The following is a 23,076-nucleotide window of genomic DNA, read 5'->3' on the forward strand; positions in this document are numbered from 1 at the left end:
AAGGTAATGAAATACCTTTTATGGTCTCTCGTTATTACACCGTTAAACTCACAACAGTCAGTATGAATCAATTCTAAAATATCAAAATTCCTATCAACTGATTTGAAAGGTTTACGGGGTTGTTTATATTGCACACAAATTTCACATTTTTTCTTATCATTTATAGCATGCTTAGGGATCATGTCAAGATTCATCATCCTTTTTACGGTATTAAAATTGACATGTCCTAATCTGTCATATATCATAAGACTCAATGTTATATGACCAACCAATATTAGAAGTTTTATTTAAAGTAGCATTTTCTACATTGAGTTTAAATAAACCTTCATTAAGGTAACCTTTTCCAATAAAGGTTCCTAAATGTAATATTACAACTTTATTACATTTGAAGTTCAACTCATAACCAGCACGAACTAACTTTGATCCGCTAATCAAATTCCGACGGACCGCTGGAACATGATGCACCTCATGCAGTGACAGGACTTTTCCAGAGGTGAACCTCAGGTCAACTTGTCCTATCCCAAACACCCTGGCTGCAGAATGGTTCCCCATGGTCACGGAAGTGCCTTCAATTACCTGATAAGTAAGGAAGGCAGAGTGATCAGCACAACAGTGTACATTAGCACCTGTATCAACTAACCATTCATTGGGTTGATAGATCAAGTTTAGTTCGGGTTTGAAGGTAACAAACCTATCGCTGGTGTCGTCATTAGCAGTCACGACATTTACTTGTGCCTTGGTGTTGGACGTATTGCTTTGGTTCTTGTCCTTTCGCTTAGGGCAGAATTTGGCATAATGTCCAACCTGTCCACATGCCCAGCAAGGCTTAGGTTTAGTTCCAGTTTTCTTTTGAACCTTTGGGTTGGGTTTCATCTTGTTCTTCATTTTCTGATTTTTGAATTTCTTTTTGTCAGATGAGACTACTACATTTGCCTTTGGAATAAAATCCATAGGCATTCTTGTATCATCATTTTTATGTTGCTTCCGATGTTCTTCTTCGATATTTAAGGCAATCATCAAATCTTCGAGAGAGATTTTACCTCTCCGATGTTTAAGAGTCATGTCAAAATCTTCCCAACTCGGAGGCAATTTTTCGATGATAGACAAGACCTGAAATTTTTCAGGTAATGGCATATCTCCTTCAGCAAGACCATGAATTTGAACTTGGAATTCATGTGTCTGCTCAACCACAGATTTACCTTCAACCATTTTGAAGTTCAGGAATTTTGCCACAGTATACTTTTCTAAACCAGAATCTTCGGAGTTGTATTTTTTATCCAAAGATTTCCACAGCTCTTTAACTGAAGAGGTTGAGCAGTATACATCAAATAGTGCGTCTGAGAGGGCAGACAGGATTCTCCCATGGCAGAGATAATTCGTTTGCTTAAACCTCTCTAAGGTAGCACTACGGGCAGGTTCCTCTTCATTAGGTGAAGGAGGGTCTGTTTCTATAACGGAGAATAGCCCTAGCGTAGTAAGCCAAAATTTCATTCGTTGTTGCCAACGTCTGAAGTTTTGCCCGTAAATTTTTTCGAGTCGGGCACTAGCCTCATCAGACCCCGTTACCCTATCGTTCATCATGTTTATTGATGCTATAATCAATTCTCTAAAATTGTAATAACTGTAATAGAACTAATTATGCTAAAACAGTAATATTTAATTGCACTAATAAACGACGAGCATACAATAAACTTTAATAACAGCAAAGGGTTAAGAGATTGTGTATCTCCGGTCGAAGCGTCGGACGTACCGACTGTCTTTAGAGAATTGATTGCCGCCCACGGTGCAAAGGCTCTCCGGCAAAATCCTCCCAAGATCTGACAATCGCTCGCGTCGCTCGTAGGTGCACTCCAAAACGAGCACCGCACTCGGACTCAACCTCAAATCGCAAACCAAGCCTCAGAACTCGGAACAAGGGGAGAGAAGAAGAAGCAGAAGGCAGAAGAAATGCTTTGCTTCGGTGTGTTTTCAGAAGGAACGGAGGAAGTGTATTTATACACTTCGAAACAGTGCAGAGGAAGGGACGCACTTCCTCTTCTCACGCGCAGATGAGTTGTATCGCATCCTCATACGACGCGGAGCGCGCGCGGATGCGTTGTATCGACGCGGAGCGCGCGCGGATGCGTTGTATCGACGCGGAGCGCTGGTTTGGTTCGTCAAACCAGCAAAAACAGACCGGGCCGCCCGTGAGCGCAAGGCCCACGGGCTGGGGATTTGCACCCCCCCTGCGCGCGTTAATCGCGCACGTGACGCCCGGTTTATGGATTTCCGGCTCGAACCCCCCAAATCCACTCGATTTGGGCTTGGCCCGCGCATGCGTGTAGGTCTTCTTATTATTGCTAAGCAAGGATGGAAGGGCTTCATATATAAGCCCTTCCAAGCTTCTCCACTTAGCAATGTGGGACTAAAAAACACTACAAAAATTGCTTTGAATTTAAAACAAAACTCAACAATCCCCCACAAATTCAAAGCAATTTTTTTTAGTCAAAAACAAAGATATGTTCTGAGGCTTGGTTGCAATGAGCTTTCAGTGAAAATACCTTCCGGTTTGAATTTTCACCTAAGTACACCAATCTTATTCACATAGGTTTGAAGAGAACAGAGTCTTGATCTTAAACCTTTTATATGTGAAGATCAATTGGTAACAACTCATCACTGCAACGGTTGAATCCTTCGGGTTGGTGCATTACGGCCATGCCACCGAATCTTGTTTTATAAGTGCTAAGGAGAGTTGCCTAGACCCCCACACTGCGGCCTCACAGTTACACTTACATAGGTGAGTTCTCCAGGATGTATTGCAAGCATCCTGTCATTAAGACCTTGAACTCATTAAGAGCTCTTAAGCTCATCCTTACTAGCAGTCAAGCATCTATCCAGGGAAGAGACTATGAGATTATATCTCAATTAATTTGATGCTTACGTTTCACCCTTATAGCTTGTTTGTACCACATTGAACCTACTTTTTGGGATCTCCAATCAGATAGGTTGGGTTGCCGCTATAGATAAAACCAGGACAGGCCTCAGTCCCATTCCCTTACTGGATCTCTTGATTTTCTCATAATCAAGTCCTTTAGTGAGTGGGTCAGCAATATTGTCTTTTGAACTTACAAAGTCCAATGACACCACTCCAAGAGACACTAGCTCACGAATAGACTTTAATCTTATTCGTACATGTCTCTTCTGTTTCTGGTTATACTTGGAGCTTCTAATCTGAGCTATTATTGTTTGATTGTCATAGTGTACTGAAATAGAAGGTATTGGCTTCATCATCAAGGGAATTTCAGAAAGAAGACCCTTAAGCCAATCAGCTTCAGTTACTGTGGTATCCAAAGCACACAATTCTGCCTCAGATGTAGACCGGGTTATAATGGTCTGTTTAACAGACCTCCAAGCAACTGCACCGCCTCCAAGTGTAAAAACATAACCAGTATCTATCCAACTGGCATCACTATATCCCTCCAGGACTGCAGGGAATCTCCCATACCACAAGCCCAAGGATATAGTGCCTTTCATATATCTGAGTACTCTATCTAATGCATCCCAATGCGTTCTGTCCGGACAACTGGTAAACCTGCTCAATTTCGATATAGCAAAAGAAATATCAGGTCTAGAACAATTAGCTAAATACATTAAACTACCTATTATTTGTGAGTATCTTAATTGAGACACTACCACACCACTATTATTCTTGTGGAGAGTTTTTGAATGGTCATATGGTGTGACAACAGATTTAACTTGGCTATAGTCATATTTCTCTAATACTCTCTCAACATAGAGTGATTGAGAAATTGCTATTCCATCAGTTGATCGAGTCAACTTCAGCCCTAAAATCATATCAGCACAACCCATATCCTTCATATCAAACTTACCACTTAAGAGGACCTTAGTCTCATTAATAATTGAAAGATTAGTTCCAAATAGTAGAATATCATCTACATATAAACATAGGATAATACAATTATCACCTTTCATTTTAGCATACACACATTTATCAGAGTCATTTACTTCAAAGCCAAACGATAGCATAGCTCTATCAAATTTTTCGTACCACTGCTTTGGGGCTTGCTTCAAACCATAAAGAGATTTGACTAACCTACAGACTTTATTCTCATTTCCAGAGACTACATATCCCTCGGTGATCCATATATATCTCTTCTTCTAGATCTCCATTTAGGAATGTCGTTTTGACATCCATTTGATGGACCTCAAGATGATATATGGATGCTAATGCAATTAACACTCGGATTGTAGTAATTCTGGTAACAGGAGAATAAGTGTCAAAATAGTCAATCCCTTCTTTTTGTTTGAATCCCTTAGCAACTAGGCGGGCTTTGAATTTATCTACTGACCCATCAGGCTTTAGTTTTCTCTTAAACACCCATTTACATCCTATAGTGGTACACCCAGGAGGTAAATCTACCAACTCCCAAGTGGCATTAGAGATAATAGAGTCCATTTCACTTTTAATGGCCTCTTTCCAGTGCTTAGCTTCAGGAGAAGCCATAGCATCTCTATATGTCACAGGGTCACCTTCTATATTATAGGTGATAAAGTCCTGGCCTAAATCCGTAGACACACGTTGTCTCTTGCTCCTTCTCGGTTCTGTACACTCACTAGATTCATCTATTCTAGAGTGACTTGAGGAAGGTGTACCCACTACGGATAATGGGACCTCTACAGAAGAAGGCTCATTTCTAGTAGGAATACTAGATTGAGGTGTTCTCGTCTTCATAGGAAATATATCCTCAAAAAATGTAGCATCTATTCCAGGAATTTCTGATTTAATAATTAGGAACCTATATGCAATACTATTTTGACCATAACCCAAGAAGATACCATCTACAGTCTTTGGACCAAGTTTTTTCCTTCTGTGTTCAGGTACTAATACCTTTGCCGGACACCCCCACACTTTAAGGTATTTCAAACTTGTCCTTCGACCTTTCCAAAGCTCATATGGGGTTTTATCCCTTGACTTCATTGGGACTCTATTTAGCACATGACATGCAGTGTATAGAGCCTCCCCCCACATAAAGTTGGGTAACCCAGAACTACCTAACATGGAATTAATCATATCTTCAAGGGTTCGATTTTTTCGTTCTGCTATACCGTTGGATTGAGGACTATATGGAGCAGTTACCTCATGGATTATACCTGTATCTTGACAAAATTTTTGAAACAGGTTCGAGGTAAATTCTCCACCCCTATCAGACCTTAACCTCTTAATAGTTTTATCGGTTTGATTCTCAGCTTCAGATTTAAAAATCATAAATTTATCTAAAGCTTCATCCTTGGTTTTTAGCAAATAAACATAACAATAACGAGAGTGGTCATCAATGAAGGTAATGAAATACCTTTTATGGTCTCTCGTTATTACACCGTTAAACTCACAACAGTCAGTATGAATCAATTCTAAAATATCAGAATTTCTATCAACTGATTTGAAGGGTTTACGGGGTTGTTTATATTGCACACAAATTTCACATTTTTTCTTATCATTTATAGCATGCTTAGGGATCATGTCAAGATTCATCATCCTTTTTACGGTATTAAAATTGACATGTCCTAATCTGTCATGCCACATATCATAAGACTCAATGTTATATGACCAACCAATATTAGAAGTTTTATTTAAAGTAGCATTTTCTACATTGAGTTTAAATAAACCTTCATTAAGGTAACCTTTTCCAATAAAGGTTCCTAAATGTAATATTACAACTTTATTACATTTGAAGTTCAACTCATAACCAGCACGGACTAACTTTGATCCGCTAATCAAATTCCGACGGACCGCTGGAACATGATGCACCTCATGCAGTGACAGGACTTTTCCAGAGGTGAACCTCAGGTCAACTTGTCCTATCCCAAACACCCTGGCTGCAGAATGGTTCCCCATGGTCACGGAAGTGCCTTCAATTACCTGATAAGTAAGGAAGGTAGAGCGATCAGCACAACAGTGTACATTAGCACCTGTATCAACTAACCATTCATTGGGTTGATAGATCAAGTTTAGTTCAGGTTTGAAGGTAACAAACCTATCGCTGGTGTCGTCATTAGCAGTCACGACATTTACTTGTGCCTTGGTGTTGGACGTATTGCTTTGGTTCTTGTCCTTTCGCTTAGGGCAGAATTTGGCATAATGTCCAACCTGTCCACATGCCCAGCAAGGCTTAGGTTTAGTTCCAGTTTTCTTTTGAACCTTTGGGTTGAGTTTCATCTTGTTCTTCATTTTCTGATTTTTGAATTTCTTTTTGTCAGATGAGACTACTACATTTGCCTTTGGAATAAAATCCATAGGCATTCTTGTATCATCATTTTTATGTTGCTTCCGATGTTCTTCTTCGATATTTAAGGCAATCATCAAATCTTCGAGAGAGATTTTACCTCTCCGATGTTTAAGAGTCATGTCAAAATCTTCCCAACTCGGAGGCAATTTTTCGATGATAGACAAGACCTGAAATTTTTCAGGTAATGGCATATCTCCTTCAGCAAGACCATGAATTTGAACTTGGAATTCATGTGTCTGCTCAACCACAGATTTACCTTCAACCATTTTGAAGTTCAGGAATTTTGCCACAGTATACTTTTCTAAACCAGAATCTTCGGAGTTGTATTTTTTATCCAAAGATTTCCACAGCTCTTTAACTGAAGAGGTTGAGCAGTATACATCAAATAGTGCGTCTGAGAGGGCAGACAGGATTCTCCCATGGCAGAGATAATTCGTTTGCTTAAACCTCTCTAAGGTAGCACTACGGGCAGGTTCCTCTTCATTAGGTGAAGGAGGGTCTGTTTCTATAACGGAGAATAGCCCTAGCGTAGTAAGCCAAAATTTCATTCGTTGTTGCCAACGTCTGAAGTTTTGCCCGTAAATTTTTTCGAGTCGGGCACTAGCCTCATCAGACCCCGTTACCCTATCGTTCATCATGTTTATTGATGCTATAATCAATTCTCTAAAATTGTAATAACTGTAATAGAACTAATTATGCTAAAACAGTAATATTTAATTGCACTAATAAACGACGAGCATACAATAAACTTTAATAACAGCAAAGGGTTAAGAGATTGTGTATCTCCGGTCGAAGCGTCGGACGTACCGACTGTCTTTAGAGAATTGATTGCCGCCCACGGTGCAAAGGCTCTCCGGCAAAATCCTCCCAAGATCTGACAATCGCTCGCGTCGCTCGTAGGTGCACTCCAAAACGAGCACCGCACTCGGATTCAACCTCAAATCGCAAACCAAGCCTCAGAACTCGAAACAAGGGGAGAGAAGAAGAAGCAGAAGAAATGCTTTGCTTCGGTGTGTTTTCAGAAGGAACGGAGGAAGTGTATTTATACACTTCGAAACAGTGCAGAGGAAGGGACGCACTTCCTCTTCTCACGCGCAGATGAGTTGTATCGCATCCTCATACGACGCGGAGCGCGCGCGGATGCGTTGTATCGACGCGGAGCGCTGCTTCGCTTCCTCACGCGGACCAGAAACGAGACCAAACCAGAAACCAAACTGGTTTGGTTCAGACTGAACCAAACCAGCAAAAACAGACCGGACCGCCCGTGAGCGCAAGGCCCACGGGCTGGGGATTTGCACCCCCCCTGCGCGCGTTAATCGCTCACGTGACGCCCGGTTTATGGATTTCCGGCTCGAACCCCCCAAATCCACTCGATTTGGGCTTGGCCCGTGCATGCGTGTAGGTCTTCTTATTATTGCTAAGCAAGGATGGAAGGGCTTCATATATAAGCCCTTCCAAGCTTCTCCACTTAGCAATGTGGGACTAAAAAACACTACAAAAATTGCTTTGAATTTAAAACAAAACTCAACATTTACTACATATATTATTGATCCGATAATAATAAGGGGTCCTATCAGAGATAGGTCAAAGTTAGAATGATCGGCCAACGCGGAGGACAAAGTCAATAGGAGTGTCCAAGGTGGGCAAGCGGACCATGTACGGCCGAGCGAACTATATACTATCGAGCTGACTATATACGACTGAGCGAGGAAGACACCAAGCCAGTCGGATAAACGACCCTCTGATGCTAATGAGAACTAAGCAGTAGATGGTTTGGCCGACCGACCTTTACGTCCGATTAGAGCATGATAACCACGGGCAACTAGGAAGTAAGGAAAGAGTCAGCTCGACATGCCCTTGGGACAAGGCCGAGCAGAAGCAGACCGACCAAGCAGACCACCCTCTCGGCTGTGCATCACCCAGTCATATCTTTTTAGGAGTTTGTGTCGCTGACAGCAGTGCATGTCTAGTAGGCAATCGTTCTTTAGAATCTTCCAGACTGTTATATCATAAGATTGTGGGTACACTTTTCGCCTTGATTTTTTATAGGACATCTGGAAAAGTGTGCACATGCTTGGGAAAACGTGCACACACACTATACTGGTACTATAAAAAGGGGGTTCCAGCTACAGGGAGAGGTATGCGTTATTTGGTTTCCTGCATCTCTTAGCTATTATTCTCTACTGCTTGATATCGTCAAAGAATGACTTGAGCGTCGGAGGGCTAACACCGAGAACCCTTCCCGGCCCGACACTGACATTCCCTTTGCTTTCAAAAGAAAGAAAGGTCCGATGCTACAACTACAACAAAGAAGAGCACATCAAAGATGAATGCCCTAAGCTAAAGAAGAAGGAAAAGGAAAAGTACCAAAGACCAACATCCTCCAAATACAAGACCCTGAAGACCACTTGGGACGATTCATCATCCTCTGAGTCCGAGGTTGAAGCCTTCTCAGGACTAGCCCTAATGGCCAACCATCAAGAAGAAGATGAGACCAGCTTAGAGATGAGCATAGATGAAGGGGGAAGATTATCAGAAGAAAGCAGCGATGAAGGGGGAGCATCTGAAATTGAGGTAAGCGAGTTACGTGCTCTCTCCCCAAGCAGTCCTTTAATTTTATTAAAATTCTTACTAAAGATCTAGTGAAATTAGAAAAGGAAAATACTGAGTTAAAGTTAAACTTAGCTAAGGTATGCCCTATAGAATTATATGCTAATCTAAAATTAGAAAATGAATAATTTAAAAATAGAAATTGAAAATTTTAAAAATGACCATGCATGCTTGAAACCAAATAACTTTCAAAAAATCAAAACTTAGAATTTATGGTAGACTAAATTGATATATTAGACATCACCTTGAACAAATAAGGAGAGTTCTAAAAAATTATCTACCTCCAAATTTTTAGTTAATCCAGTGGGAAGGAACCTATATTGGGTTCCAAAATCATACTTAGATTAAAAAAAAAATTCTAAGGCTTTCAGAAAAGTTAAATGTTTAAATTCTTTAAAAGTCTTTGTCTAGAAGTGGTTGATGATTTAATAACCAAGAAGATCTAGCTATAGCATGGAAGTCGATTATTGAATTGAATATTTAATTGACAAACTTATAAGCTTGTGAAATTAATTAAAATAATGCTTTCAATGTTTGTCAATTATTGAAAAATTTCATAACTTAGAAATTCTTGTTTTCAATGTTCACTTGTTTTAATTTCCTAAAAAAGACAAACTTAATAATTTCCGTGAAGCATTTGCACGACAGGCATGATGACAGAATGAAAAATGCTCAGAATAACCAAACTATAAGGATACACATTTGTACAATATGCAAAAACTAATGTCAGGATGACTCATGGTCGCACAAAGAATTCGAGGCAGAAAAGGATATCAAATGTAGAAATCGGTAGCACAGGGTGTTGGTGTCAAAATCAATAGAAAAGGGTGTCAGTACCTAAATCGGCAACATAAAACGTTAGCACAAAAATCGATAGAAAAGAGTATCGGTGCCAAAATTGGCAGCATAGGACATCGGAGCCGAAATTGACAGAAAAGAGTGTCGGCGTCGAAATCGACAGAAAAGAGCGTTGGTACCGAAATCAGCAAGACAAGGCGTCAACGTTGAAATCGGTAGAAAAGAGCGTCAGAGCTAAAATCAGCAGGACAAGGTGTCAGCGTTGGCGCCGAAATCAGTAGAAAAAAATATTGACACCAAAATCGACAGCAGTAGTAGGAGACGGCAGCAGCAACAGGAAGCAGTAATAGGGGCGGCAAAAAAAATTAATCAAAGAAGGAGAACCGCTCTGATACCATGTAGAAATTAAGAAAAAGGAAAAAATTAATCGTATTATTGAATCCAAAATTGATATTTAAAAATATAAAGTATAAAGTCTTATATAATTAAGTTAAGAAATCTTAAAATAAATAAATATATATAATCTAACATATTATTTTTTAGCATGTAATTAATCGTCATTTTATCCTTAAATGATCCCATTTTATATGGTTGATTCAAATAGAAATGTAGATAAATGGTTGAATTTTTAGTGTTGATGTTCTCATGTGATGTCAGTGAATTTGACTATAGAAAACATGGTTTAAGCAAACTTTGGAAATTTTAAGATTTCTGCAAAGTTAAAGCAATTTATGAATAGAATGAATGCATATTTTTATTTTATTGATGACAATTTGGCAGGTAAGAAAAAAAGTATATATCGGCTATAAGGTTCATCTTCTCTTAGATCTGGTGAGCAGAATTTATAGTTGAATATATAAATACATATTGAACCATTGTAATATACATGACTTTTATATGTTGATGTTTAATTATGTCGGAATGGAGTCTGATTCGAAAGTAATTACTATCATTGTTAGATGATTGATTTGATATTATCCATAGTTGTGAATATGATGAGATTTATTCTCTAGAATTACATCCCAACCCTTTGTTTTATAGAAAATGGGAGGGTGAAATCATATTATTTATGCAAGTCTTCTCGAGTAAAAGAATTCTCCCTATGGTCATGGATGTAATTGTGAATATGGTGAGACACAATATCTATGAATCTTGTTGATTATATCTTCTAGCCCCTTGTTATCCGAGTTTTGAAAATTATGAGTTTTCAAAGGACAAAACCAATCATTTCATCTATGCTCTAATGTGGTTTTCAATTTTTACAGAGTCAGAACTTATGGGACCTTCAAAGAATTTTCTGTGAAGGTCTCCTTTATAAGTTAATGGATCAAAATGTGAATCGATCTAGACAAGTGATTAATGGATAGTCCAGATTATTATTAACCTGATTGTGATTATTAAATGCAGGGAAAAACATTGTGATCAGAGCTATCCTCACTTGGTTGCTTTTCATTTTTGAGCCACTTATTTTTTGGTTGAACAATTGAAGCATCAAATACAGGCGGAATCAGAGTCATTGGCCATTTTGTTTTACTGGCAACTTTATCATCAAAAATCAGGTATGTGATATGACTATTGTAAATGTGAATGACTAATATGTGATGAACTTTACTATCATTCACATTTCACCATCATTATCAGCAAATTAATGATCTAAATACACTAGGAGGTTAGACTAGTGACTAATATGGGACACAAAGCCTTACGAAATATAAAAATATTCAATTTATTAAAAATTATTCAATTTGGTAAATGAGTCGAGTAAGGATCATATATAAATTATTCTCCCATTTTTGTTTCTTTATTAAAAAAATTTATTCAATTTGTTAAATGAGCTGTCTCCAGGGTTTGTTTTTTTTTTCCTTCTCTCTTTCATTTCATTGTGCAAGATTTGACAAAATCAAGGAATATTAATTAAACAATGGGGAGAAAAAGGCACAAAAACAGCTACATACCTACTGTGAGAATAACTATATATAAACATTTAATACATTTTAATACGTTATTATTAATAAATACAGCCTCGTGACGTCAGAATTAAAATAAAATATATGGCACCGTATTTCTATCCAGATATATAATATCATGCCGCCCCCAACAAAGTGGAACAATATTCAACTTTTGATTATTTTTTTTCATAAAGAATATTTATTTATTTATTTATTTATTTATTGTTACAGCTTTGATGTCAAGATATATATATATTATTTAGTAGATTTCGATTTTTGACTAGTCCTGAACTTGATTGTATAATTGTTGGAGGTGATTATATAGATAATTTTAAATAAATTCAAACTTGATCAAAATCAACTATCAAGCATAATTAGGTATACAAATTCAACTTAAATGAAATTGATATTCATTATCTAGGTTCAACTAACCCTATATTTGAATGGGATGAGCAGAAGTTTATGAATGAAGGAGAAGAGAGGGGAATGGAGAGAAAAAGAAGGGAAGTAAAGTATTTATATTCTCCTTATTTGGAAGGGAGGGAAGGTTCATTAATGTAACATGTGTTACCGTGTTTGGGAGGAAAGTAAGGATAATGAAGGTTAAATATATAAAATTATAAAATTACCCTCACTTTTATTAAAGACTTGCGCGTTCAAAAATCCAATGCATCTTGCATATATTTATTGGTTAAGACTTACGCATTCAAATAATTATAGCTCATTTGTTAAAGTCGGCATCGATGTCAGAGTCGACGTCGAAGTCGATGTCGACATTAGCATAGAAGTTGGCATCAGCATCGAAGTCGGCATCTGCATCGGCGTCAAAGTCAGTGTCGACATTGACGGAGTGTGAGCGTTGGACGGTTCGAGTCGAGCGATGCAAGTGTTTTTCGTCGTGATGCAAAGAATATCTAAAACAATAATTTTTAGAATTAATATAATAAAATAGAGATAAAATTGGAACATAATTTTTTTTTTAACTCCCTTTACCCTTTCTTACACCCTAAATCGGGGTGTAAGAAATTTTTTCGTTTCATGGATAAGGAAGGTTAAACCCTTCCTTACTTTTCCTTTCTATATCTCACTTCCTCCCAAACAATGTTTCAAGTTTCCCTTCCCTTTTTTTACCCTCCCCTTCCTTCACCTCCTCCCAAACAGTGCGTAAGGATTATATGGAGTAGGAAAAAATAGGGATACAAATGAATTGAATTAAATAATATAAAATTATTGATATTTGAATTTGGATTTGAAAAATATATATGATATTTGAAACTTGATTCTAAACTTGAATATACAAATAATTTTGACTCGAACTCGATTTGAAATAAAATTCAAGAGCTTAATTCGAATTGTTCGAATCTTGATTTAGGTATATTTGAACTATAATTAAAAATTATTTAAATTTAATTTCAGTTTGAATTATTCAAATCTTAATTTGAATATATTTAAGATAAAATTATGTAAAAATAATTAGAATTCTATTTGAGTTCCGGAATGACTCGTCATTCAAATTGTGCTTATAATTCAAATTGTCATTAATTAAGGGGAGAATATGGATGGTGCCATAATAATTATATCATAAATTCCAAGTCAATTGACAATTTAAAGTTTTTGTGAAATTTTGCTATAATTTTAACAATAAATTGCACGCTCAAAGATTGACTGAACTATATATAAAAGTTTGGCTTAATAAATGAATGAATTCTTATCATCCATTTGCAAACTTGTAGACAGTTTTGAAACTCGATAAAATATGATCCATTGCTACATTCAAACCATTGAATGGAACAAGTCATTGACAGTCTCAAATAAATCAATAAACTCAAGTTGAAAGAACATTAAATACTGTAAACATAATATACTCATGCTCAGCATCAAACTGCTAACCAACACAAGAAAAGTTCTAAGTCAGAAATATAACAAGTGAAAGAAGCATGATCGTTCTTCCAAGGATGAACTGCAAATCATCGAATTTCAGTCCATACATGGAAGAAAGTGAATAGACAATCCTTTTGGATGATCATTATATGCAATTTGAAGTGAAAGCTAACCTTGTTGTTGATCTCCCAAGTTGGAACGGATGTGTATCCTTTCGATTCGGCCTGCAACTTCAGACATCGACGGTCGGACGTGTGGTGAAGGGGCGGTGCAATCAATTGCCAGCTCCAATAGCTCCGCCATTTCCTGCTCAACGTTCTGAAACTTCAACAGTTCAGGATCAAGCACCTCGGAGTTCCAATTCTCCCTCGCCACGGATCTCACCCGTCTTGGTAGATCAATGCATTCGTCGCCGTTGCTGGACTGTGTTGGGGGCCTCCCGTTGAGTAATTCCATGAGGAGCACTCCGAAGCTGTACACGTCGGCCTTCTGGGAGACCCTTCGGACGTCAGTCACCTCCGGCGCGCGGTAGCCACCAGAGCGTTGGCTGGGCATTGGGGTGGAGTTCAGAGTGTTTAAGCCGGCGTCCGAGACATAGGCCTGGTTCGACTTGGAGAGGATGATGTTGGATGACTTGATGTTGCCATGAGAAAGCTCAGAGCCCTTGACATGGATGTATTCGATGCCCCGGGCCGCGCCTAGAGCAATCTCTAATCTTGTCTCCCAGTTCAGAGGAGTGCGGCCGGATGATTTGTTACCTAACATTTTGCAATCCAAGATTGAAAATCACCATTCACAATCACAAACAACAAGCCAGACTGAATTTGCAATCTCAAGAATGCTAATGAGAAGTTCGAAGATCCTCAATCTGAAGTCCTATGGAATCTTAAGAAAACAGTGAAAGGCATAATTCCAGAATTGGGTAAATCGATTTGCATTCTTGAGAATGATGCCAGTGAGGAGTTCAATGATTATCAGATTGAAAATTTGAGATCGTATAGAAGAGTTTTAAGAACAGAGAAAGGGCAAGGGAGAGAGGAGAGACCGTGGAGAATGGATGAGAGGCTTCCATCGGGTATGTGCTCGTAGACCAAAAGCTTCTCGTCTTTGCTGTAGTAGTAAGCCTGGAGGGACACCAAGTTTGGGTGGTCCAAGGCGGCGATGGCCTCCAGCCTCTCCCGAAAGCTCTTCTCGGGGAGGCTGGCGTCGTGGAGGCGCTTCACTGCCACCACGAACCCCGTCTCCAGCAAAGCTTTGTAGGTTGTGCTGGTCGTCCCCTTCCCGAGAACCTCCGCGGAAGCCCGCAGCAAGTCCTCCAGGTCATATATTCTCTGAACGTTCCCGACGAACACGAGCGTCCGGCCGCCGCTCAATGGGCGAGCCAATGCGGGTAGAGGCGGCGGAGGAGGACGAGATGGGAGAGTGCTGGCCTCGGCATCCAGAACCCCGATTTTCAACGTCGTCTCTGACGCCGATGGACTCCTCTCCGCCTCCTTTTCCTCAGGAAATCCCTTTTTCTTCTTCTTTCGAAAGAAGAGGAATATGATGAGGACGAGGAGAGTGGCAAAGCCGATGACGGAACCGATAACGATCACGGCGATTGCGCCGTCAGAAAGCTTGCTCCCTCCGCCTCCACCTTCGGCGGGGCAGGGGTCGAGAGGGCTTCCACAGAGGGAGTTCCCGATGAAGGAGCTCGCCGGCATGCCCCTGAGCCACGCGGGGATCGACCCATTAAGTTGGTTGAAGGACACATTGAACTGGACGAGACTCGACAGAAGGAGGTCAGGGATCTCTCCGGAGAGTCGATTTTGCTCAAGAAACAGCACCTCTAGGGCGGTAAGGTTGTTGAACCCCACCGGAATCGAGCCGGCGAGGGAGTTCGCGGCGAGATCGAGGTAGACTAGCTGAGGAAGGCTGAATAAAACGGATGGTATATCGCCGGATAGCCGGTTGTTCTGCAAGTAAAGGTAGCGGAGGGAGACGAGGGCGGAGAAATCCGGAGGGAGTGTACCGGAGAGGTGGTTGTAGCGGAGGCTGAGGGCTCGGAGGGCGGTGAGGTTGCCGATCGTACGCGAGGGGATCGAACCATTGAGGCTAGATCCTGGGAGGCGGAGCTCGGTGACGCGGCCGCCTTCGCAGGTGACTCCGTCCCAGGAGCAAGGAGAGTCCTCGGAGACGTTCCACCAATTGGTGGCGCCGTACAAGGCGGCGCGGAAATCGAGTAGGGCGGCACGGTCAGAGGTGAGATCGGCGGCGGAGGCGACGACAACGGCGACGGATAAGAGAAGGAGGAGGGGGACGGAAGCCATTGACGCGGCTGGGTGACGATGGAAGAGCAGGTTTTCGCGTAGTCCTCGGGGCCTCTTTACGGGAGCGGAAAGCGGTCCAGTTACGACTATACGAACCGGCTATACGAACCGGCCAGCTGGCTTTTTTTTAATATGTAAAGAGCAATTCTCATTTTACCTCCTGTCACGTTTTTTATTTCTGAAAATGCCTTCGAATTTTCAAAATTAGTAGAGGACGTCCTGGAATATATTTGGTAAGAGAAATTTCTTCGGATTTTATCTTTAGATTTCTTTACATTACATTATACAATAAAAGTAATTCTATTTATACATTTTTTTTTAATAAAAAGCAACTTCTATAATTAATTTAAGAATCTTATATTTAAATATGTATTTTTTATAGTGATTTTTAACTTAATCCTAAATTTATAATGCACTTTAAAGATAAAAAAATCTCTGGAAAAAATATATATAATCTATTAGAAAGAATTTATTTGCAAATGTTAATCATTAGATTTTTTTATATACTTAATTAATTTTGAAAGTAGACAGGTCAATATTTCATCGCATCCGTAAGAGCTTCATTAATACACAAGTCCAATACGGCAATACCAAAAGCCAAAAGAACAATTTTTGCCTTAAGAACAGCTCAAATCCTAGTTTCAAGGAACTTCCTCACTAATATCAATTTGATAAAACAAATAGAAAAAATCATGGAAAAGAATTTAGAACTTAGAAAATAGTCCCACCTGAAGAACTTCACTAGTATTTACCTGCAAATCAATGAATCAAAGAGATTTTTTTAAAAAATTATTATAATTATTGAGGTGTTATTTATTTGATTGTATATATTTAAATAAGAGTGGCAAATTGAAGTTTTGACTGTAATGATTTGAATCAGTTGATTCAAGTGAAGAAAAAGATTACCTTGATTTCTTGCTTTTCTGATGAAGGAAAGGAAGACAAGTACAAGAGCAACTCCTGCACTGAGGCCAATGATGATTGCCACTGTTTTCCCTATCTCATCATCTAAGGAATATCAAAATTAAAATTTAATTAATTTATAACAGAAAATTTTCAAAAATTATTATTATTATTATTATCGCATTTTAAAAAATAAATATACTAAAAATATCTTTATATCTATTTTAAAGTTGTTTTAACTAAAATAGTTTTAACTTGATTTTTTTTAATTAAAGTTGCGCTAAGATGATAAATTATATTGGAGGGTTGTTTTGATATATTTTTTAAAATGAAGTGCTATAATGATAATTTACAGATTTGCTTGAAACGTCAACTAACCGTCGTCGTCATCGGAGGTGTCGACTCCGTCGGACCAATACCTGACGTAGCACTTGCCGAGGTAAGCATCGCCGGCGGCGGCGACCCGGCCGCAGGCCTCCCTGAGCCGCGCCAACGCCGCCGCTGTGCACTCGTCTCATTGCTTCCCCGACTGGTCACCGACGCACTGCGCAACCGCCTTCGCTTCCCCGGCGGTGCCGAGTCTGTAGCTTCTGCCTCCGCTCTCCAGCAGGGCAGCAAGCGCAGCGTCGCGCATGGAGAGCTGTATGCCTGCGTCGCCGCCACCGTGTCCTCCTCCGTAAGCGGAGGAGGAGGAGCACTTTCTGTAGAGGACGGCGGTGTCGGGCTTGCCGAGGAAGGAGTCGTTGCCGTAGCGGAGGAGGCATCCCCTCAACTGGACGGCGGCGCCGGCGGCGGAGGGGCAAAGGGCGGAGAGCTGGGAGAGGCCTGAGCGGACGCAGGCGGCGCAGTTGGAGACTGCGAGGTCGCCGCGGCACTGGAAGAGGCCGTAGGCCTCCGGAGCGCCGCTGGCGGCGGCGGAGGTGAAGTTGGCATAGGAGGATAAGGCGGCGGAGTTGGCGAGGGAGGTGAAGAGGGCTTCGATGTTGGATTTGTAAGGGGAGGCAGGGGCGTACTTGGGCTGTGAGCATCCGCCGTAGACGAAATCAGTGAAGTCGTCGGAGGAGGAAGAGGCCATAGAAGAGAAGAAGAGGAAAAGCAAGAACTTAGACAACAACATGTTGATGTAGTTCTGGTGTTACTTTCCTTCCTGTAGTTATTTATTAAGCTTGAAGAAATTCCACAAAGAGGGAGAGAGAGCATGAAATTTAGGCTAATAATATTTAAAAAGTAATTTTAATTAAATTAATTTTTTATAATAAGTTATAAAATGTATTTTAATATAATAATAATGTATATTAATTTTGATTAAATTGATATATATAATTATACTTTAATAAGAAATATACTTTTTAATATAAATAATAATAAAAGATGTCCTTTATAATTTTTAAAAAAAAATAAAGGAAAAAGGATTTGTGATTATGAAACACCAATCATTTATCTGAACATTCCAAAAGCCAGCGGCAAGGTGGACGAGAGGTGGTCCTAAAAGCTAAGTAGTCCCATGACTTTAAGTGCCTTTTTTTTTAATATTTTTATTTATGTGGCACAGGTCAATACAGAGAGAAGATGAATCATGATGACTATTAGTCATGAGTACAAATAATCATATGGATGAGGACATACTTGGACATATTAAATTTCGATCCCAACATCTCATATGACAACACTCTATATGTCAACCACCGCACTACTCCAAGAAAACTTTTTAAATTTTTATCTAGCACCATACATTTACTAGTCTTTCAGACACCATTAATTCTAAGGATAATCGATCCGATCTTACAAAAAAAATTTATAAACCATCAAAATAAATTTAGTACAACAGATGATTCAACAACTCAACATCCTAGGTTCATCACCGCACATGAGGAAAATGACTTACAATGCGTCATAACTGGAAATTAAACCATGAATACTTAGAGACTACAAGAGCACCCTACCATTATACCATAGCTCCGAGCATTCGGCCATGTTCGCAAAGTAGCGATCCTAGATTATAGAATCGCATGATCCTATGATCCGGAATACCAAATCGATCTTGGATTGTGCATGATTATTTTTTTAGTGGAATCTTAGCAGGATTAGTGAGATTGTAGTGGGATAGGTGGGATTGGAGTAGAATCATGGAAATTTTAAAAGATCATAATTTTTGACTCAGAGTAAATTATGAGATCTACAATATATAAAATCGAAACATATTCAAAGATTTACAGTTGATTATGGGATGAAATATATAATTGTCCAGTTTCAGATATAAAAAAAAATCATTTAAAACTTTTTTAGTGACTCGAAAATTTTTTAATCCTTTTTAAGTTATCTTTTGATTATTTTATAATTTCGGTTATTTTCATTTTTTTTTCCAGGGTTAGGATTAGGGTTATGAGATTATTTAAACATATTTTTAGTTGTTTTTAAGTTATTTTTTATTAATAATATTTTGTCATTCCCTAAACGATAAGTTTTTAGATGTCTATTACCTAATATTCTACAAAATTAATAGGTCTTTAGAAGATTCTTTATGTCGTTCTGGTTCGAATCAAATATTTCAATGTCTTCCGCTACATTAGCTATTTTGTTGCCATTTAAACTGAGTTATCTTGTGAACGAAGAAACACTCTTGAGGGTTGAATATGATTATTGTTACTGTGTTAGTAGAAATTTTATACTATTTTATTTTGTGACATAAAAATATAAATATTATTGAGTGTTATTATGTTAGAATGGTAATTATATTATTGGTTAATTTAAATTTGTACATGTAATAATACTGTTAAGTTTCTGATTAATCTATTTATATATAGATAATATTTTTAGATTTTATTTTCTAATTATTAATCATGTATCATAAAATTTTAAAAGTTTTTAATAGGATCATACGATTCTATGATTTAATCCCAACCAATTCGATCCTGATTCTAAATCGAACCCATATCAAATGATGATTCTACAAATTATAACTAGAGGCGTTAAGTGCCCTTCTTTATTTGTTGGTTTGTTTGGTCACGAACTATTGCACCATTTTGCGATGATGATACTGCAAACTATAACTGAGGGCCTCAAGCGCCCTTCTTTACTCGTGATTTGTTTGGTCATTGATCATATCCGAAAGCTGAGAAGATGGTGGGCTGGGAACGTGGCTCCGCTGTTGACTAGATGAAGACTCCTTGTTGTCCTACAAAACCAGGAGCGTTAGTGTTAGGCCTAGGGCTGTAAACAAGCCGAGCCGAGCCGAGCTTTGGGGTGTTCAAGCTTGTTTAATAAGATAACCGAGCCGAGTCGAGCTTAAAATGAACCAAGCTTTTGAAATGAGTGTTCAAGCTTGACTTAGTTTATTTTTTATGAGCTTGAGCTTGTTTGAAGCTTAACTTGAGCTTGGTTCGTTTAGATGTTATCAAACTCTCAATTCAAGCTTGGCTTGAGCTTAGTTCGAGTTTGGTTTGAACTTGGTTCGTTTAGATATTATCAAACTCTCAATTCAAGCTTGTTTGATTGTTTGAAACTTTTAATTATTTGATTGGTTATTAAGATTGATAAATTAAATTTATTTATTTATTTTATTTTCTTATTTATTTAGCATATTGAAAAGAGTTTTATTAATAAATATGGTTTGTGAACAAACGTTAACGAGCTGAACACATATGTGTTCAAGCTTGTTTGTTTAGCTTAACGAGTTGTTCAAGGTTGTTTGTTTAATTAATCTTATGTATATTGAACGAACATAAGCAAGCTCTTGCCAAGCCGAACGCCAAGCTTGTTCACGAATGCTTGATTCATTTACAACCCTAGTCAGGTGATTAAGACCCAATTTGTCATGAATTGGGCATCAAATAATGAAGTATCAAACCCCTCCTACGCTAATGTAGCATAGGAATGACTCGGGTCGTCTGCCAACGAAAGTAACGATAGGATGTTAAACTTAAGATCATATGTTATTTCTATTTTTTGGGGTTTTCAATATGAAAATGAGGGTTTGGGTTTTTGATTCTAAACCTAACAAATTAAAAGCAAGACAAGTAAGAAATTACTCTAATGCGAAATGAAATCTAACTAAGTGCTAACAATTAATCCACAACGCATTGTCACTCTACGCTATGGGTTACTCATCAACACGATTAAACTAAGGATCGAAATAGCGAAGCATCAAATGGAATCTAATCTAAATAATGAAAGACAATGCAAGTAAAGAAAACTATATCTATCCTAACTAACCATTGAAGATTTTCTTACATCGCATTGTCACACTACGATACAAGATTATCTATCAATGGGTATAACATGAAGTAAAGCATCAAGAAACTAAGCATGTAACAAAACCTAAACCATAAAACAAAACCTAAACTAATCTATCCTAATTGCATCCAATCAAAACTAGAACTTAACTAAATTAAAGGAATAAGACAAAGCAAGAATTAACCAAACTAAAATGCATCAAAATAAACTTAAGTATTGATTGAAGCAATTGATCGAACACGTTGCGTGCATAAATCTAATTAAGCATAGTAGATGCAATTCAAACATGGAAAGTCAAATTCAATACAAGTATTCAAAAAAAATTCAACACAAACAAGTAAACATAAGTAATGAACAGGAAATAAACTAAAAATTTCAACCACAATCCACACTTCCGCTCCTCCTGATTACAATGACTACCCTCGTCGTCACACCGAGACCCGACTCCGAGCCCCGAAAGCCGGTGGACAGCAGCACAATCTGCTGGTTGCTGCTAGCTTCGACAACGGTGAAGATGAGATGAATCCTCCAGCGAGAACCCTCACTGGAAGCTATAGGAGATGAAGACGAACCACCGCCGCTGCCTCTTGCTCTGCCACCTGAACCCGGGTGGTGAAGCTGCCAGAAAGGCAGAAAGTAGCCGGAAGGTGGAGTTCACACCGGAGAACCCCTCCGGTGAGGTGGATGACCGGAATCGCTGCCGAAGCTTGCTGCCGACGGGAAGAAAACTTGCTGTCGCTCGCCGCTGGAATCTGAGAAGAAGAAATCTGGATTGTGGATGGCCGACCGGCGGCAGTAAAGGTAAGGGAAAAGCCGCCGGCCGGAGAAAGAAAGAGAAGATGCTGGTGTGCGGTGGTTGACGCGAACCCTAGCTGCGCCGTGAAGAAATGTCACGATGATCAAGCTCCTGTTCTGTTCCGCGTGAAGAGGTAAGGGGGAATGGATTTCTTAATGGGTTTCGGATCTTGAGGAGTTAGGTTTTGGGTTAAGGGAAAATCCGGATCCAATAAAAGATTGAAATTGGGTTTTTTTTTTGAATTGGGCTTAGAAGTGTGGGCTTTAGGAATGAGCTTAAGATTTGGGTTTCAAAAGTGGACTTTTGAATCAAATTTGAATTGGAGCTCTAAATGAACCTTCGATGACTTGAGCTCTAAATCAATGGTCCAGATTACTCCCCTACAAAACAAGATACACCTTTTAGATAAAATACCAGAAAATATAGGAAAAATTAAATCAACATTTTAAATAAATCTCAACTCGTAAAATATGATATAAATGCGAAATTAAACATACGAGAGGGTAAAAATGCTAAGTATAAAAGCCAAAATAGTGCATCAAAATACTAGTTATCATCAGGCCGGAAAGGGGTTCCCGACATTAGCCCTCCGACGCTCAAGTATGTCCTCAGCTTAGTGGAGAAGAACAGTAGTAATAAATAGTAGCTAAAGCGTGTAGAATAATAAGATATCACATACCTCCGTCTGTAGATGAGAACCCCTTTGTATAGTATTACTATAGCATCTATGCATGCATATAAAAAAAAGGTAGATCCGCTACCTTAGTAGCCCCCTAGTGCCAGCCCCACGTATATGGAGGGAGGTTCATGCAGGTACACAGGCCATAGACGCATGGCAAGGTAAACCCCAAGTCATCAATTCTTGAGAATCGACCCCTGACCATTACGCCAGAGATACCATGCGCCCACCGTCTGCGCTATGCCCTGGGGGCATCTATGCATGCATATCAAAGCATCCTAGGAAAAAATAAGTCAAAAATATCCCTGACACCTTTCTCTAAGTGGACACATAAATCTCTGATGTGACAAGCTAGAAGCTTCCGAAGTACGATTTGCATATTGGACATGCTATATTGTCGATGGCGCAAACTCCCAAAAGAGTACAATGAGATATGTAGGCAAGTCCCACTATAAGCCAATAGGAGGCCGCTCGGCATAGACGTCCCAGCTCGATCGTACTGATTAGAGTTATCGCCTTGTCTTTCACTCGGCTTTCCTATTGTCTGAGGGCTACCATTTGTCCGATTGTATATGTCGTATGATCGACAAAGACGGTGGGCTAGAAAATTTACTGTTTGCTTCTTAACCCTAGT

The 23,076-nt window shown here is 39.1% G+C and overlaps 1 protein-coding gene and 1 pseudogene across 1 annotated transcript; both read right to left on the bottom strand.

Annotated features, from left to right (window-relative positions):
* Positions 1-13,378: 13,378 nt before the first annotated feature.
* Positions 13,379-15,892, bottom strand: LOC121988699 (probable inactive receptor kinase At1g48480). Its single transcript, XM_042542264.1, has 2 exons — positions 14,568-15,892; positions 13,379-14,280 (listed from the first exon to the last, which is right to left on the bottom strand). Exons 1-2 carry the CDS (start codon positions 15,829-15,831, stop codon positions 13,691-13,693), a joined length of 1,854 nt encoding a protein of 617 aa, XP_042398198.1. The 5' UTR covers positions 15,832-15,892; the 3' UTR covers positions 13,379-13,690.
* A 484-nt stretch (positions 15,893-16,376) lies between these two features.
* On the bottom strand, positions 16,377-17,878 carry LOC121990504 (annotated as a pseudogene).
* Between the last annotated feature and the right edge of the window lie 5,198 nt (positions 17,879-23,076).

The sequence above is a fragment of the Zingiber officinale genome, chromosome 6B, assembly GCF_018446385.1.
Source record: "Zingiber officinale cultivar Zhangliang chromosome 6B, Zo_v1.1, whole genome shotgun sequence".
Classification (NCBI taxonomy): Eukaryota; Viridiplantae; Streptophyta; class Magnoliopsida; order Zingiberales; family Zingiberaceae; genus Zingiber; species Zingiber officinale.

Coding starts and splice junctions, on each gene's coding strand:
- LOC121988699 (XM_042542264.1), bottom strand. CDS start 15,831: ATGGCTTCCGTCCCCCTCCTCCTTCTCTTATCCGTCGCCGTTGTCGTC. Junction 14,281..14,567: donor CCTCTCATCCATTCTCCACG/GTCTCTCCTCTC, acceptor GCAAAATGTTAG/GTAACAAATCATCCGGCCGC.